We start from the raw sequence: 12,303 nt of genomic DNA on the forward strand, positions 1-12,303 counted from the left end.
TGTGTTTATATATGGGGGCAGTTTCGTCATTTCACAAAACCTGGGCATTTTTGCTTAAAGCTGAATTTTTTGGGCAATTTCCTTAGACCCCTTTAATTTTGCCTAGTTTTTCAAATTTCCCATATATATATACGTAAGGACGTATTGTGAGCCTAACCTTTTATGCAGGTCGATTGGCACAAAGGTCTACAATTATGTGAATCTTCAGCTCAATACGGACAACAAACCTGACACAGCCCTTTGCCATCTCTATCTTAAATGGTGATTTGTATCTTGATGAAAAAAATTAGAAATTCTCACCCTGTATATATTATATTAATTTCAGAAATATTTATTAAAGGATATATCAAATTAAATTGAAATTAAAATACACAATTATAATGCAGATTATGCAATCATCCACCCTATCTGTCTCTCCCTTTGTCTGATGATTTCTTCGGAACTGTATCCAACTTCTTTCCTTCTCTTCTACTCTCTGTTTCAATTCCTTGAATGTCTCTCCTCTCCACCTCCAACTTTCCATCTAATCTTCTCATAACTTTCTCGCTTGTTTCAGAGAATTTATCTTCTGGACCCAGTTTTAATTTACTTATATAATGATCTTTTTTCCCCTCAACCTGAGGTGGTGGCGTCTTACTCTTATGCTTATGCCCACTCCCCCTGGAACCGCTCTCTTGTTCATAGAAAATGACTTGCACTACTGTTCTCAATGGTAATCGCTCGTTTTTTACAGCATGCGCTCTTATGTCTTTAGATAGTTTTTGGCAGTCTAAAATTCCGCACAGCCTCTTCTTTTCTGCTTTGCTTAATCCAGGATGCTCCTGCAGTTAAAACTGTTTTGGTGAATATAAAATTAACTTGATAATTTGCATTACGTAAAACTTGAGTTTTTAATCCATACCTTGAGATATATGTTAATGAACTTGTAAAGGCTATCATGCTCTTCTCTGGCAACATCTGGCAATGCTTCGGCAAGAGACATTACTTTAAACACAGGCATGTTAACATCCCTTGCAACAACTTGGAGATAAGAGTCAATCAGTTCTGCGACCTTTTTAATAGATCTCAAACTCTCGCTGTTATCAGCAGATGCAGGGGATTGTCTTCTCCATACAACCATGTAACTTTCTAAGACAGCCATAACCAAGTCAATATCATAAAGATGCTGATCAGAGGACAAATGTGAAGGAAATAGCAGGTCATTAATGGTTGCCTCCTCAAGTTTTGGACTAGCTCTCTTTCTTAGTTCTGTCTTTGTCACTGGAGAAACTCCTAGATAATTAGCAATGCTAAGGAGTCTAAGCAAGAACCCAACTGATATTGATTCTCTGTCAGCTGGAATCATGCTCACAATTGTTTCAAGAATTCGGCGATTCTTTTCCAACGTTTCTTCTGTTTGAGAAGCTGAGGTTTCTGGAGATATATTCTTTGTTGTGTCTGGTAGCCAACGACAAACATAAACATGTAAAGCTTCACCAATAAGTTGTGTTGACAGCATATATGTTGATCTAACAGCTGTGATTATACATCGGAAAAGGTCTATGTCTAAATCAGATATGTCTTCTGTCCACCAATCTTTTGGTGCCGATTGGTGGCGTTTTCGGGTATACCCTGGTCTAGTGTATGTGTACGACCAAGTGACCTGTATGTAGAAATCATCAACTTTAAGCAAATATCAACATATTCAATATAAATTAAGATAAGAATTTCATCACCTTTGCCGGGGGTGCTAGGATTTTCTCAAGAATTGAATCGATGCATCTTCTAATGATTCCAAGATTCTCTGCCCACTCAGATAACTTGATGGTGTTCTCAAGTGTGACAATGGAATCCTTCCAGCCTTGGAGAATGCAGGAATTGAAGAAAGCCTCGAGTTTTAGAACAAAATTTCCATGCTCCACGGATTCAGTCATCCGAAGAAACTTAGCAGCGCAAAAAGCAGATACAAAGTTATAGGCACTAAGATTGATTGTTATTCCATAGCAAAACTTAGCACACAGTTCAAAAGCATCTTCTCCTCCAGGAATATCGTGAAGCTCTATTGTAGCATTGCCAGAATCATGAACATCGGAGCAAAGGCGTTGTAAGAGGCCACACTTGGGAAGAAGTAGAAACTGCAGCTAAAAACAGCAAAATTAACATCGTGGTACACTGCCCATCTATTATATATGGTTCCTGAAATGTTCATCAGGTGGAATGAAGGTTGGTTTTTCACAAAGTCATACCTTATGGAGAAGAAAACTAATGTTGTTAACTTGTATAATGAGGTCACTTGGTGCATCTGAAATCACGCTCCTGCATTAATTTTTAATTACTTGATTAAACATATTTTTGTATGTCAACTTGAGAAAAATAAAAGCTTGTAACAGAGGATACCTGGTAGCCTCTTCTGTATAAAAGGTGTCTGGCTTTGTCCCTAATTTCATAAACTTCATCTTTGCTTCCTTCAATCAAAAGTTGATTACAAATTTTTGCTACACACCAGGACATGCCCGCACCAGATACTACTTGGGACTAAAGCAAAGCAAGAGTTACTATTGCATTATAATCCCCTTCCTTTCTTTTGTTTTAATTTGTTGCCTAAATAAGCAGATTCTGGATTTGTAGCAGAATCCTGATATGAAGTACTATAATGATACAAAAATTTATCACAGTATCTTCTTGATAGCAGTATGCATAACCATATATGTAAGTCTGTTTGTTAGGAGAAGAAGAAGAAGAAGAAGAAGAAGAAGAAGAAGTTGTGTTATTGATAAATTAGAAAATCTGGTGATTTGGTGTGAGATGGAAGAGAAAGAGAATGTTTTGCCAAACTAGCCTTTTATAATAGAAATATTGCTCTCTTATATTGTTCCATTATTCAGTTATTCAGTTCCTTCTCTTCTAATGTCTTGTCAGGTTCACATATTGAGGTTCAGTTATCAACTTAACAAAATTTTATCCCTTACAATTAATTAAGTTACTAATGCGATTATAATGTTCACTGCCCTTTCGCTGTGTTGTGCCATGAGAGAGGCGGCTAAAGAGTCTGAAAGAAGTAGCAACAGTTATGTTTTCCTGCTTCTTAATTAGACCTTTGCTACTTTGGTGTATAGTTATGAAAGATAGACCTTGGTATTATCTTAGTTTCTACCAAATTTGGCATACAATAGAAGGAAAAGAAGAAGAAATTTAAACAAACCTGATGAAGATCAAGTTTTGAAATAGAGAATATTATTGTTGTCGCTTAAGGGACCATTTCTGTTAGTTAATTACTAGCTTCAATCAACCCCTCTCATCTCTAAGTGGATTTAATAGCTCTAACTATTTTTCAATATCATTATCTTTGAATACTATGATAACCTCATAATATATTAATTAGAATTGATAACTAAAAAGGGAAGTATCAATATGTATATACCACAATTCTAATATAAAGCATCACCCAAACTGGAAAGTGAACACCAGCTTTTATTAAAAGGTAATTTAGCAGTAAGAAGATGAAAAATCACAAAGTATATATCAGGCTTATGTCAGAATTGCTTTCACTTACACTTTGGCAAAATATATATATATATTTTTAAAATTTTATAATAAAGTTACCTTTAGCATTATTTTATCCTGTAAAAAAGGGCAGAATCTATATCTACTTGACCGAACAAAACGCAAGCTTTTAGTTGTGGCTTAAGTGGGAAACGGTTAACAGCTGTTCAAGACTGCTTTATCTTTCATTCCAAACAAATTAAGTATCCAACTATACCAGAAATCTAATAACACAATAAATATCCAACTATTCCAGCAATTAAACAACACTATATATCCTCCTTAACAGTAATCATCTGATATATCTAGCTAGGAGAAACAATTTTAAAAAATTATAGAATGAAAAAAGCTTACCAAAATTATGCGAAGCTTGATGCTATAACTTGATTTCAAGCAGGGTGTTGCAGCCACATAATTTGAGCGCTCAGATAGGAGAAAGCTGCAGGTATAAGTAGGTCGGATCTAAAATTTACTAAAATAAACCAGTACTGGCGAGATCAGAAACAAACATATAAATTAAATTAAGCAACAGAGAAAAGGGACATGTTATATTTATATGTAATATAAAGATTTACTGGTGTTTGATGCATGAGAACTGAGAAGAGAAGGATATGGCGGTATGTGTTAAAGTGAAACTGAAAGAGCTGGGCATTGGGAATTAGAAGAGAAAGAGGGAGAGAAAGTAGTAGGTTGGTTGGTTGAAATTAGTCAACATGTTAATGTATGAAAAGCAAGTTATGATCATAAATTGGTTTGAATAGAAAGGGAGCATTATAATTCATGTTTCTGGGTGTTGCACCCCACAGCTTGACATTGGTGCTCTGATTGATTTCTGAAAAAGCATGCAAGTGGGGAAGAATGAGTGAGATTATAAAGAAAGCACCTTCTAAAAGAAGATTAAATTGTAGGACCATCTTACAAAGAAAGATAAATTGTTTGTGCGTTTCATCTCATCATGTTAACCCCCACTATCTACCAATATATATTCTTCTTCTTCTTCCCCTGATTTGCATGTCGGCCACGTGTCTTGTCCTATACCGTTGGTTTAACTGTTAGTAAATGAATCAGAGGGGATTTGTTGGTTGTTTTGGAGGCCAAACACAGACAAACCATTTCTTCCTCGGTCACTGTGTGTTGGCCAGGCGTTTAAATTTTATTTCTCTGTGCATTCCCACGTGTGTGAATATCATAATAACATATTGTCGTTCAGGTCCCATGCAAGGGTGATGAGGGGCCTTCCATTAATCCAGTCGAAGGGGATGTGTCAACCATTAATTATATATATTCAATTTCTTGCCCTCCCTCTCTTCATACTACATATAAACCCCAAATATATATGATTATTGGAAGAGAAGGCTAGTCATGATGATGGTGATGATGATAGTCATGATCCTATTAACACGATCATATCATAGTTATCATTATTGTTAATCACTTTTTAGTTTGTAATTGGATTTTGCTATCATTGTGCTGTATCTAAATAATTTATTTTATTAGTATTTGAAAAAAAGAGGTTGACCATGGAGATATACATACGTACATACATACATATATACATACATATATATATACATACATATATATATATATATATATATATATATATATATATATATATGTTATTGTATCCCCTACCAACCCATTAATTATTTGCCAGTGTGGATGATGTACTGGATTACTGATGATTACGTTAATTAAGAACTTAAGCAATGAGCATGATGTTATTTGTCTCTAGCTAGCTCTACTTCGGTCATTTTATGTATAAATCTGCGTACTGTCTATATATACATAATAGGAACATATCTTTGCTAAACTCATACAGCACACACATATGTATGTTTGCATGTACTTATGTATTGTTCATATGTATTATGCATACAGAAAGAGCTTGCATATTGATATTCCAATGTCCTTCAATTGAGAGTAAGGGCGCCTCTTGTTCATATAAACATATATGAAGCCTGCAGAATTTCATAGAAGCCATAATAGCATGAGTTGTATGTGTCAACTCAAGGCATAGGCTAGGCAGAGTGGCATGGTTCCAAAATGGGAGTAGTCAAATCTTTACTCTACCTACAGAGAAGATGGAGATGAGGGCCCACTTGTAAACCCAAAAGTGTCCCTCTCTTCTGCATTTGAGCAGTCAATTTAGTTGGTGCCACCGCAAAGACAATGCCTTGCGTCTCTATCTCACAATTTGCTTTGCTTCTCTCGAACGTGTTAATATTTGGATCCCAGGCCTTGTCTATTGAGAAATAAAATATGATACCTTAATAACCAAACAAAATAAAATAACAGTCTAAGATCAAAAATATTTTCTAATTTTTTGTGCAAACTAATTAGAAATCCACAAAAAAAGCAAATGTAATAAAATTAAATAAATCAATTAATATCAGATTTTTAATATGAAAAACCTCAAAGAAAACTTCTTCAATTTGGAAAGAAAAAATCATAGAAACTAGACTAGATAAATCTTTCACTATCAACAATAATAATAGGTACAAATAGAGTTTTCTCTAGTAAAACTAGAGACATATAATCAGCAATACATCAAGAACAACCATTTTTTATAACAAGGAAGCAAATAACACAAGTTTAATAGAGAGAAATCACCAAAATAGGGCTTTTGTTTGTACATTTAAATTTAGACCTAGACAGCTCACAATTTGATATACACCGTTCAAAATGTAGAGCCTTATGTCTTGAACACCTCTACCAAATTTCAGCTCGATCCAACGGTAAATGACTTTGAAAATGCAAATTTACGAAAACTACTAGAGTATAAATAAAAACAGAAAAGTGACTTTTCTTCTCTTTTTTTCTCTCTATTTTAATATGATTTTCAACTCTATTAATTTCTATCTGAATGGGTATTTATAAGGTTTTATTAAACTTGATGAAAAGACTAAAATAGTCTTCATCTATACTTAACCAAAAAGTCAAAAGTGGATAACACAATAAATGAGTCATTCACTTACATAAGAGGGAAATCTCAACAAATCTCTCCCTTCTTGATTATGTGAAGGAGAGTGTCATCCTGGCAATCAAATGACATATATCAAGCTTTTCTTTTGACAAACCTTTGGCCAACAAATCTGCACCATTTCAATTAGTATGAATTTTCCCAAGTTCTAGTAATTTCTCATTAAAAATATCTCTAATCCAGTGATACCTCACATCTATGTGTTTTGATCTTACATGAAAAGTAGAGTTCTTACCCAAGTGAATGACACTTTGACTATCATATAATAGCACATAATTTTGTTGCTTGAACCCAAGTTTCAATATAAAATTTTTAGCCCAAAGTAACTCTTTGCAAGCTTCAATTGTAGCAACAAACTCTACTTCTATGGTGGAAAGTGTAACTCATTTCTGAAGTCTAGATTGCCAAGCCACAACCCTACCGACAAAAGTTATCAAGTACACCGAGGTAGACTTGCAAGTTTCTATATCTCTTCACATGTTAGTATCAATGTAACCAACTAATAATAGTTTTCCGTTTCCAAAACTAAAACTCAAATTTGAAGTACCCCTAAGGTATTGCATGATCCACATAACTGCATTCCAATGCTCTTTACTAGGATTTGATAGGAATCTACTCACCGTACCAACTACATAGGCTATATTTGGTTTTGTACAAACCATTACATACATTAAATTTCTTGCAATTGATGCATATGGAACCTTTTTCATATCTTTCTTTTCTTCATTTGTGGATGAGCTTTGCTTGGGACTGAACTCAACTTGAGTGGCAATGTGAGAGCTAACAACTTTTGCTTGGTTCATATTAAACCTCTGAAGCACTTTGTCAACGTACTTCTCTTGTGACAATTAAAGTTTTTTACAACTTCTATCAAGAGTGAGCTTAATGCCAAGAATATGCTTTGTTGGCCCTAAGTCTTTCATGGCAAAGACTTGATTCAATTGTTTCTTCAACATAGTAATTCTTAAAGCATTCTTCCTAATAATCAACATATCATTAACATAAAACAGTAAGATAATAAAATCATCATTGGAGAATTTTTGAGTAAAAACACATCGGTCAAAAGTAGTCTTCTTGTAACCATGTTTCCCCATAATTGATTTAAACTTTTTGTACCATTGTCTTGGGGTTTGTTTCAACCCATAGAGACTCTTTTCAATTTGCACACTTAACTTTCATTTTCTTTTATCTTAAAACCTTTAGTTGTTGTATGTATATCTCTTCCTCTAGATCACCATAGAGGTAGACAATTTTTACATTCATCTGTTTAATTTCCAAGTCTGGGCTAACTGCTAAGCCAAGAACTATGTAGATAGATGACATCTTTACAACAGGAGAGAAAATCTCATCAAAATCAACTTATTTTTTCTAACTAAATCCTTTGACAACCAACCTAGTCTTATACCGTAGGCTAGAATTATGCTCATTATGCTTTATTCTATACATTAATTTGTTCATCAAAATCTTTTTGTCTTTAGGTGGTTTCACAAGGTCAAATATCTTATTTTTATGTAGAGATTTCATCTCATCCTTCATTGCATCAAGCCATTTTTGCTTATGCTTATCTTCCATGGCTTTCTTGAAATTTTCATGTTCTCCCTCATCAATAAAATTTTCATACTTATATGAAAGATACTGAGTAAAAAGTCTTCTCTCTCGAGTAGATCTTCTAGGAAGATTCTTTAGAATTGTCATTTGTTCTTCTTCTTTCCTTATTCTCTACATGACCATGTAGAGGATCATCTATATCATTTATTTTTTAGTGGTCATCGTAAACATTTTCATTAACATATGTTGATAAATCTTTTAGAGAAACAAAATCCAAATCAATCAACTCATCATGTTTTTGAGACACTAGTTGATCTGCCTTTCCAATATCTTGTATGGTTTGGTCTTCTATAAATATACAATCTCTGTTTTTTACAAATTTCTTCTCAATAAGATCATAAAACCTGTAGTTAAATTCACCATGGTCATAACCAATGAATATGCACTATCGTGTCTTCCTATCAGGTTTGGACTTCTTATCCTTGGGAATGTGAATGAAATCCTTACACCAAAAAATACGCAAGTAGTCATAAGAAACAACTCTATTATACCATACTTTGTCAAGAACATCAAATTTAAAAGAAAGGCATTGTATAAGATTCAACACATGTACTATAGTATACAAGGCTTCAACCCAAAAAGATTGTGACAATTGCGTATGTAACAGTAAGCATCTCACTCTTTCAACTAGAATTTTGTCCATCCTTTCAGCTAAACCATTCAACTGAAGAGTTTTAGAAAGAGTCTTTTGATGTCTAATACCTTGTTGTCTACAATATATATCAAAAGGACCAGAGTACTCACTACCATTATTTGTTCTAATGCATTTAAGTTTCTTGCTAGTTTGTCTTTCCATAAAAGCCTAAAAAATTGTTTGAACACATATAAGACTTGATCTTTAGTTTTTAAGGCATATACCCACCATTTCTAGAATGATCATCCATGAAGGTCACAAAGTAAAAAAATCATTATGTATTCTAGTCTTCATATGGCCCACAAACATTTGAATACACCAAGTCTAGGAAATGTAACTTTCTTGAATAAGGTGAATTCTTGAAGGCAAATTTACTTTACTTATTTGCTAGGCAATGATTGCACTTCTTCAAGGCAACATTTTTCAATCTAGACAAGACATTTTTCTTAGCCAAAATAGACAAGTCCTTTTCACTAATGTGAGAAAGTCTTTTGTGTCATAAGTCAAGTATTTCATCTTCCTTTACATCATTAATACTACTTTTGGAGATCTTTCCTTGCATGACATATAAGATAAGTTGTTTCTTGCCTTTAGCTACCATCATGGATCCTTTGGTGAGCTTTCATTTTCCATCATTAAAAAGACTAAAATATCCCTTATCATCAAGTTTGCTTATGGAAATCAGATTTAAAGATAAATCTGAGACATATCTAGCATTTCTAAGTAATAATCTCATGTCATTCTAAGTCTGTAGCCACATATCTCTAATACCAACGATTTTTTAAATATCATTATTGCCTATCCTAACAATCCTACCAGAATTGTATGATGCAAAGAATTCCCTTTGAGATGTTGTATGAACCATGACACCATTGCCAATAATTGAACTAGTCTCATTACATGTGATATTTATAAGGTCATCACAAAGAACTACAAAGTAATCTTTAATAGTAGTTATAATAGTATAATTGTCACCCTTGTTAGTATCATTTTTTTTCTCACCATATTTTTTTTATTGTCTCTCTTGATTTTTCTGTAGTACTTCTTGATATAGCCTTTCAACTCACAATAATGGCATTCAATGTTGGTATACTTGTTTGACTTGCCCATTTCTTTATTTCTAGGCTTTGGCCCTTTACTCTTGTTTCTCCCTCTTTTTTTTTGTAACAAGAACTCTTGCTTGTGCAAAGGAACCTTGTGATTTTCTTCTCATCTCTTCACTCAGAATACTACTCTCGAAAAATTCCATGGTCATGCTTCCTTTTGGAGTAGAATTAGTCAATGTGAGAAAGTCTTTTATGTCATAAGTCAAGTGTTTCATCTTCCTCTATAGTATTAATACTGCTTTTGGAGGTCTTTTTTTGCATGACATACAAGATGGGTTATTTCTTGCCTTTCGCTATCACTATAGATCCTTTGGTGAGCTTTCATTTTCCATCACTAAAGAGATTGAAATATCCATCATCATCAACTTTGCTTGTGGAAATCAAATTAAAAAATAAATATGGAACATGTCTAGCATTTATGAGTAATAACATCATGTCATTCTCAGTCTGTAACCACATATCTCTAATATCAACAATTTTTAAAACAACATTGTTACCCATCCTAACAGTCTTATAATCATTAGAGTTATAAGATACAAAGAATTCCCTTCAAGATGTTGCATGAACTGTGACACCATTGTTAACAATCCAACTAATCTCACTACATATGACATTTATGAGGTCATCACAAAGAAATACAAAGTAATCTTCAGTAATAGTTGTAGTAGCATGATTCTCACCCTTATCAGCATTATTCTTGTTCTCACCATCTTTTTCTTTATTATCTCTCTTGAGTTTTTTGCAATACTTCTTGATATGGCCTTTCAACCCACAATAATGTCATTCAACATTGGTATACTTGTTTAACTTACCTCTTTCTTTGTTTCTAGGCTTTGGCCTTTTACTTTTGCATCTCCCCCTCTTTTCTGTAATAAGAACTTTTGCTTGTGGAGAGGAACCTTGTGATTTTCTTCTCCTTTCCTCACTCAGAATAATGCTCTTGATAAATTCCATGGTCATGCTTTCTTTTAGACTAGAATTAGACAATGACATTCTGAATGTCTTTCATGACTTTGACAATGACCCAAAAAGAATTAAAGCTTAAACCCCTTCTTCAAACTTTATACCTATAGTTGATAGCTGATTAAAGTTTCCCTAGAAAACATTCAAATGATCAATTACAAGAGTTTCATCTTGATAGCTAATAGTCATCATATGTTTCATCAAGTACATTTTGTTATTTGTATTTTTATGGGCATACAACTTTTCAAGTTTCTTCCATAGAGTCTTGGCATATGTCTCCCCATCAATATGGTTCAAAACGTTATTATCAACCCACCGCCTAATATATCCACACACTTGTCTATGTAACAATGCATATTTTTCATTTATTTTGTCTTCAAGTTTTTTTATACAAAACATTTTGTGACGCAATTTTTTAACATAAAGCAAGTCTTCCGTTTTAGTCTTCCAAAGATGATAAGTAGGACCATTCTAATGCATCATTTTACTCGTATTGGCTTTCATTGTTTAACATAGACTTAATGACAAAATAACTCATTGCTTTGATACCACTTGTTGAGAAATAAAATATGATAGTCTAATAACCAAACAAAATAAAACAACAGTCTAGGATCAAAAATATTTTCCAATCTTCTATGCAAACCTATTAGGAACCATAAGCAAAACAAATACAACAAAATTAAATAAATCAATAGACACTAGATTTTCAACGTAGAAAACCTTCTTAATGCAGAAAGAAAAACCATGAGATCTAGTCCAGATAAATCTTCCACTATCAACAATAATAATAAGTACAAACAAAGTTTTTCCTGGTAAAACTAGAGGCATATAATCAGCAATACATAAAAAAAAAAAAAAATTCTTGACAATAAGGAAGCAAATGACATAAGTTTAATAGAGAGAAACCACCAAAACAGGGATTTTTTTTTTAAGGAATCGTCCACAATACTCAACCTTGCTTAGCAATCGCGATTAGATCACCATTTATGCATAATAAAAGCAATAATCTAATGAAACATTACAAATGCAAAGAAGACAGAATGGAATAAGTTTATGACAGAGTTAGCAAATGAGAATATTTTGGATATAAAATGATACCACAAACCAAAACAAAAATTTGTACAAGTAAAATAGACAATGTACTCGATTGGGTTTGAAAACAATTATAATTCATATTAAAGTTGGCTTCTTATCTATCCGATGGTGTGATGTGACATCATGTTACAAACTGAATTTCTAACTTAAAAAATAATTAAATAACTGGTGATTTAGACTAAAGTTTATAACTTAAAAAATAACTGGTGCCAAGCCATAAAACCAATTGGTTCTGTTATATTTTCAGCTTTTGCATTAAGAAGACATTGCTAACTATTTCCTTCTTTTTGGTTTTTAATAATGGCACGATATTTATAAACTTCTGTGCTCCAGAATTGCACGTGTGCATAATACAGTCCTGATACAACTAACGTCTTTTTGGAATCACACAG

General features: G+C 33.2%; 1 protein-coding gene across 2 annotated transcripts; it reads right to left on the reverse strand.

Moving 5' to 3' along the window:
• Positions 1–308: 308 nt before the first annotated feature.
• LOC123192204 (BTB/POZ domain-containing protein At5g47800) lies at positions 309–4,437 on the reverse strand. Of its 2 annotated transcripts, none has more exons than XM_044604673.1 (6): positions 3,877–4,437; positions 2,377–2,514; positions 2,226–2,295; positions 1,716–2,120; positions 902–1,642; positions 309–821 (listed from the first exon to the last, which is right to left on the reverse strand). In XM_044604673.1, the coding sequence occupies exons 2-6, from the start codon at positions 2,433–2,435 to the stop codon at positions 405–407; spliced, it is 1,692 nt and encodes a 563-aa protein (XP_044460608.1). In that variant the 5' UTR covers positions 2,436–2,514; positions 3,877–4,437; the 3' UTR covers positions 309–404. The 2 variants fall into 2 exon arrangements, with proteins under 2 accessions (XP_044460608.1, XP_044460609.1); XM_044604674.1 differs by having other exon boundaries at positions 1,716–2,114; positions 3,877–4,436.
• Between the last annotated feature and the right edge of the window lie 7,866 nt (positions 4,438–12,303).

Source organism: Mangifera indica, chromosome 12 (genome assembly GCF_011075055.1).
Source record: "Mangifera indica cultivar Alphonso chromosome 12, CATAS_Mindica_2.1, whole genome shotgun sequence".
NCBI lineage: Eukaryota > Viridiplantae > Streptophyta > Magnoliopsida > Sapindales > Anacardiaceae > Mangifera > Mangifera indica.

Coding starts and splice junctions, on each gene's coding strand:
- LOC123192204 (XM_044604673.1), bottom strand. CDS start 2,435: ATGAAGTTTATGAAATTAGGGACAAAGCCAGACACCTTTTATACAGAA. Junction 2,296..2,376: donor TATACAGAAGAGGCTACCAG/GTATCCTCTGTT, acceptor AAATTAATGCAG/GAGCGTGATTTCAGATGCAC. Junction 1,643..1,715: donor TCCTAGCACCCCCGGCAAAG/GTGATGAAATTC, acceptor TTCTACATACAG/GTCACTTGGTCGTACACATA.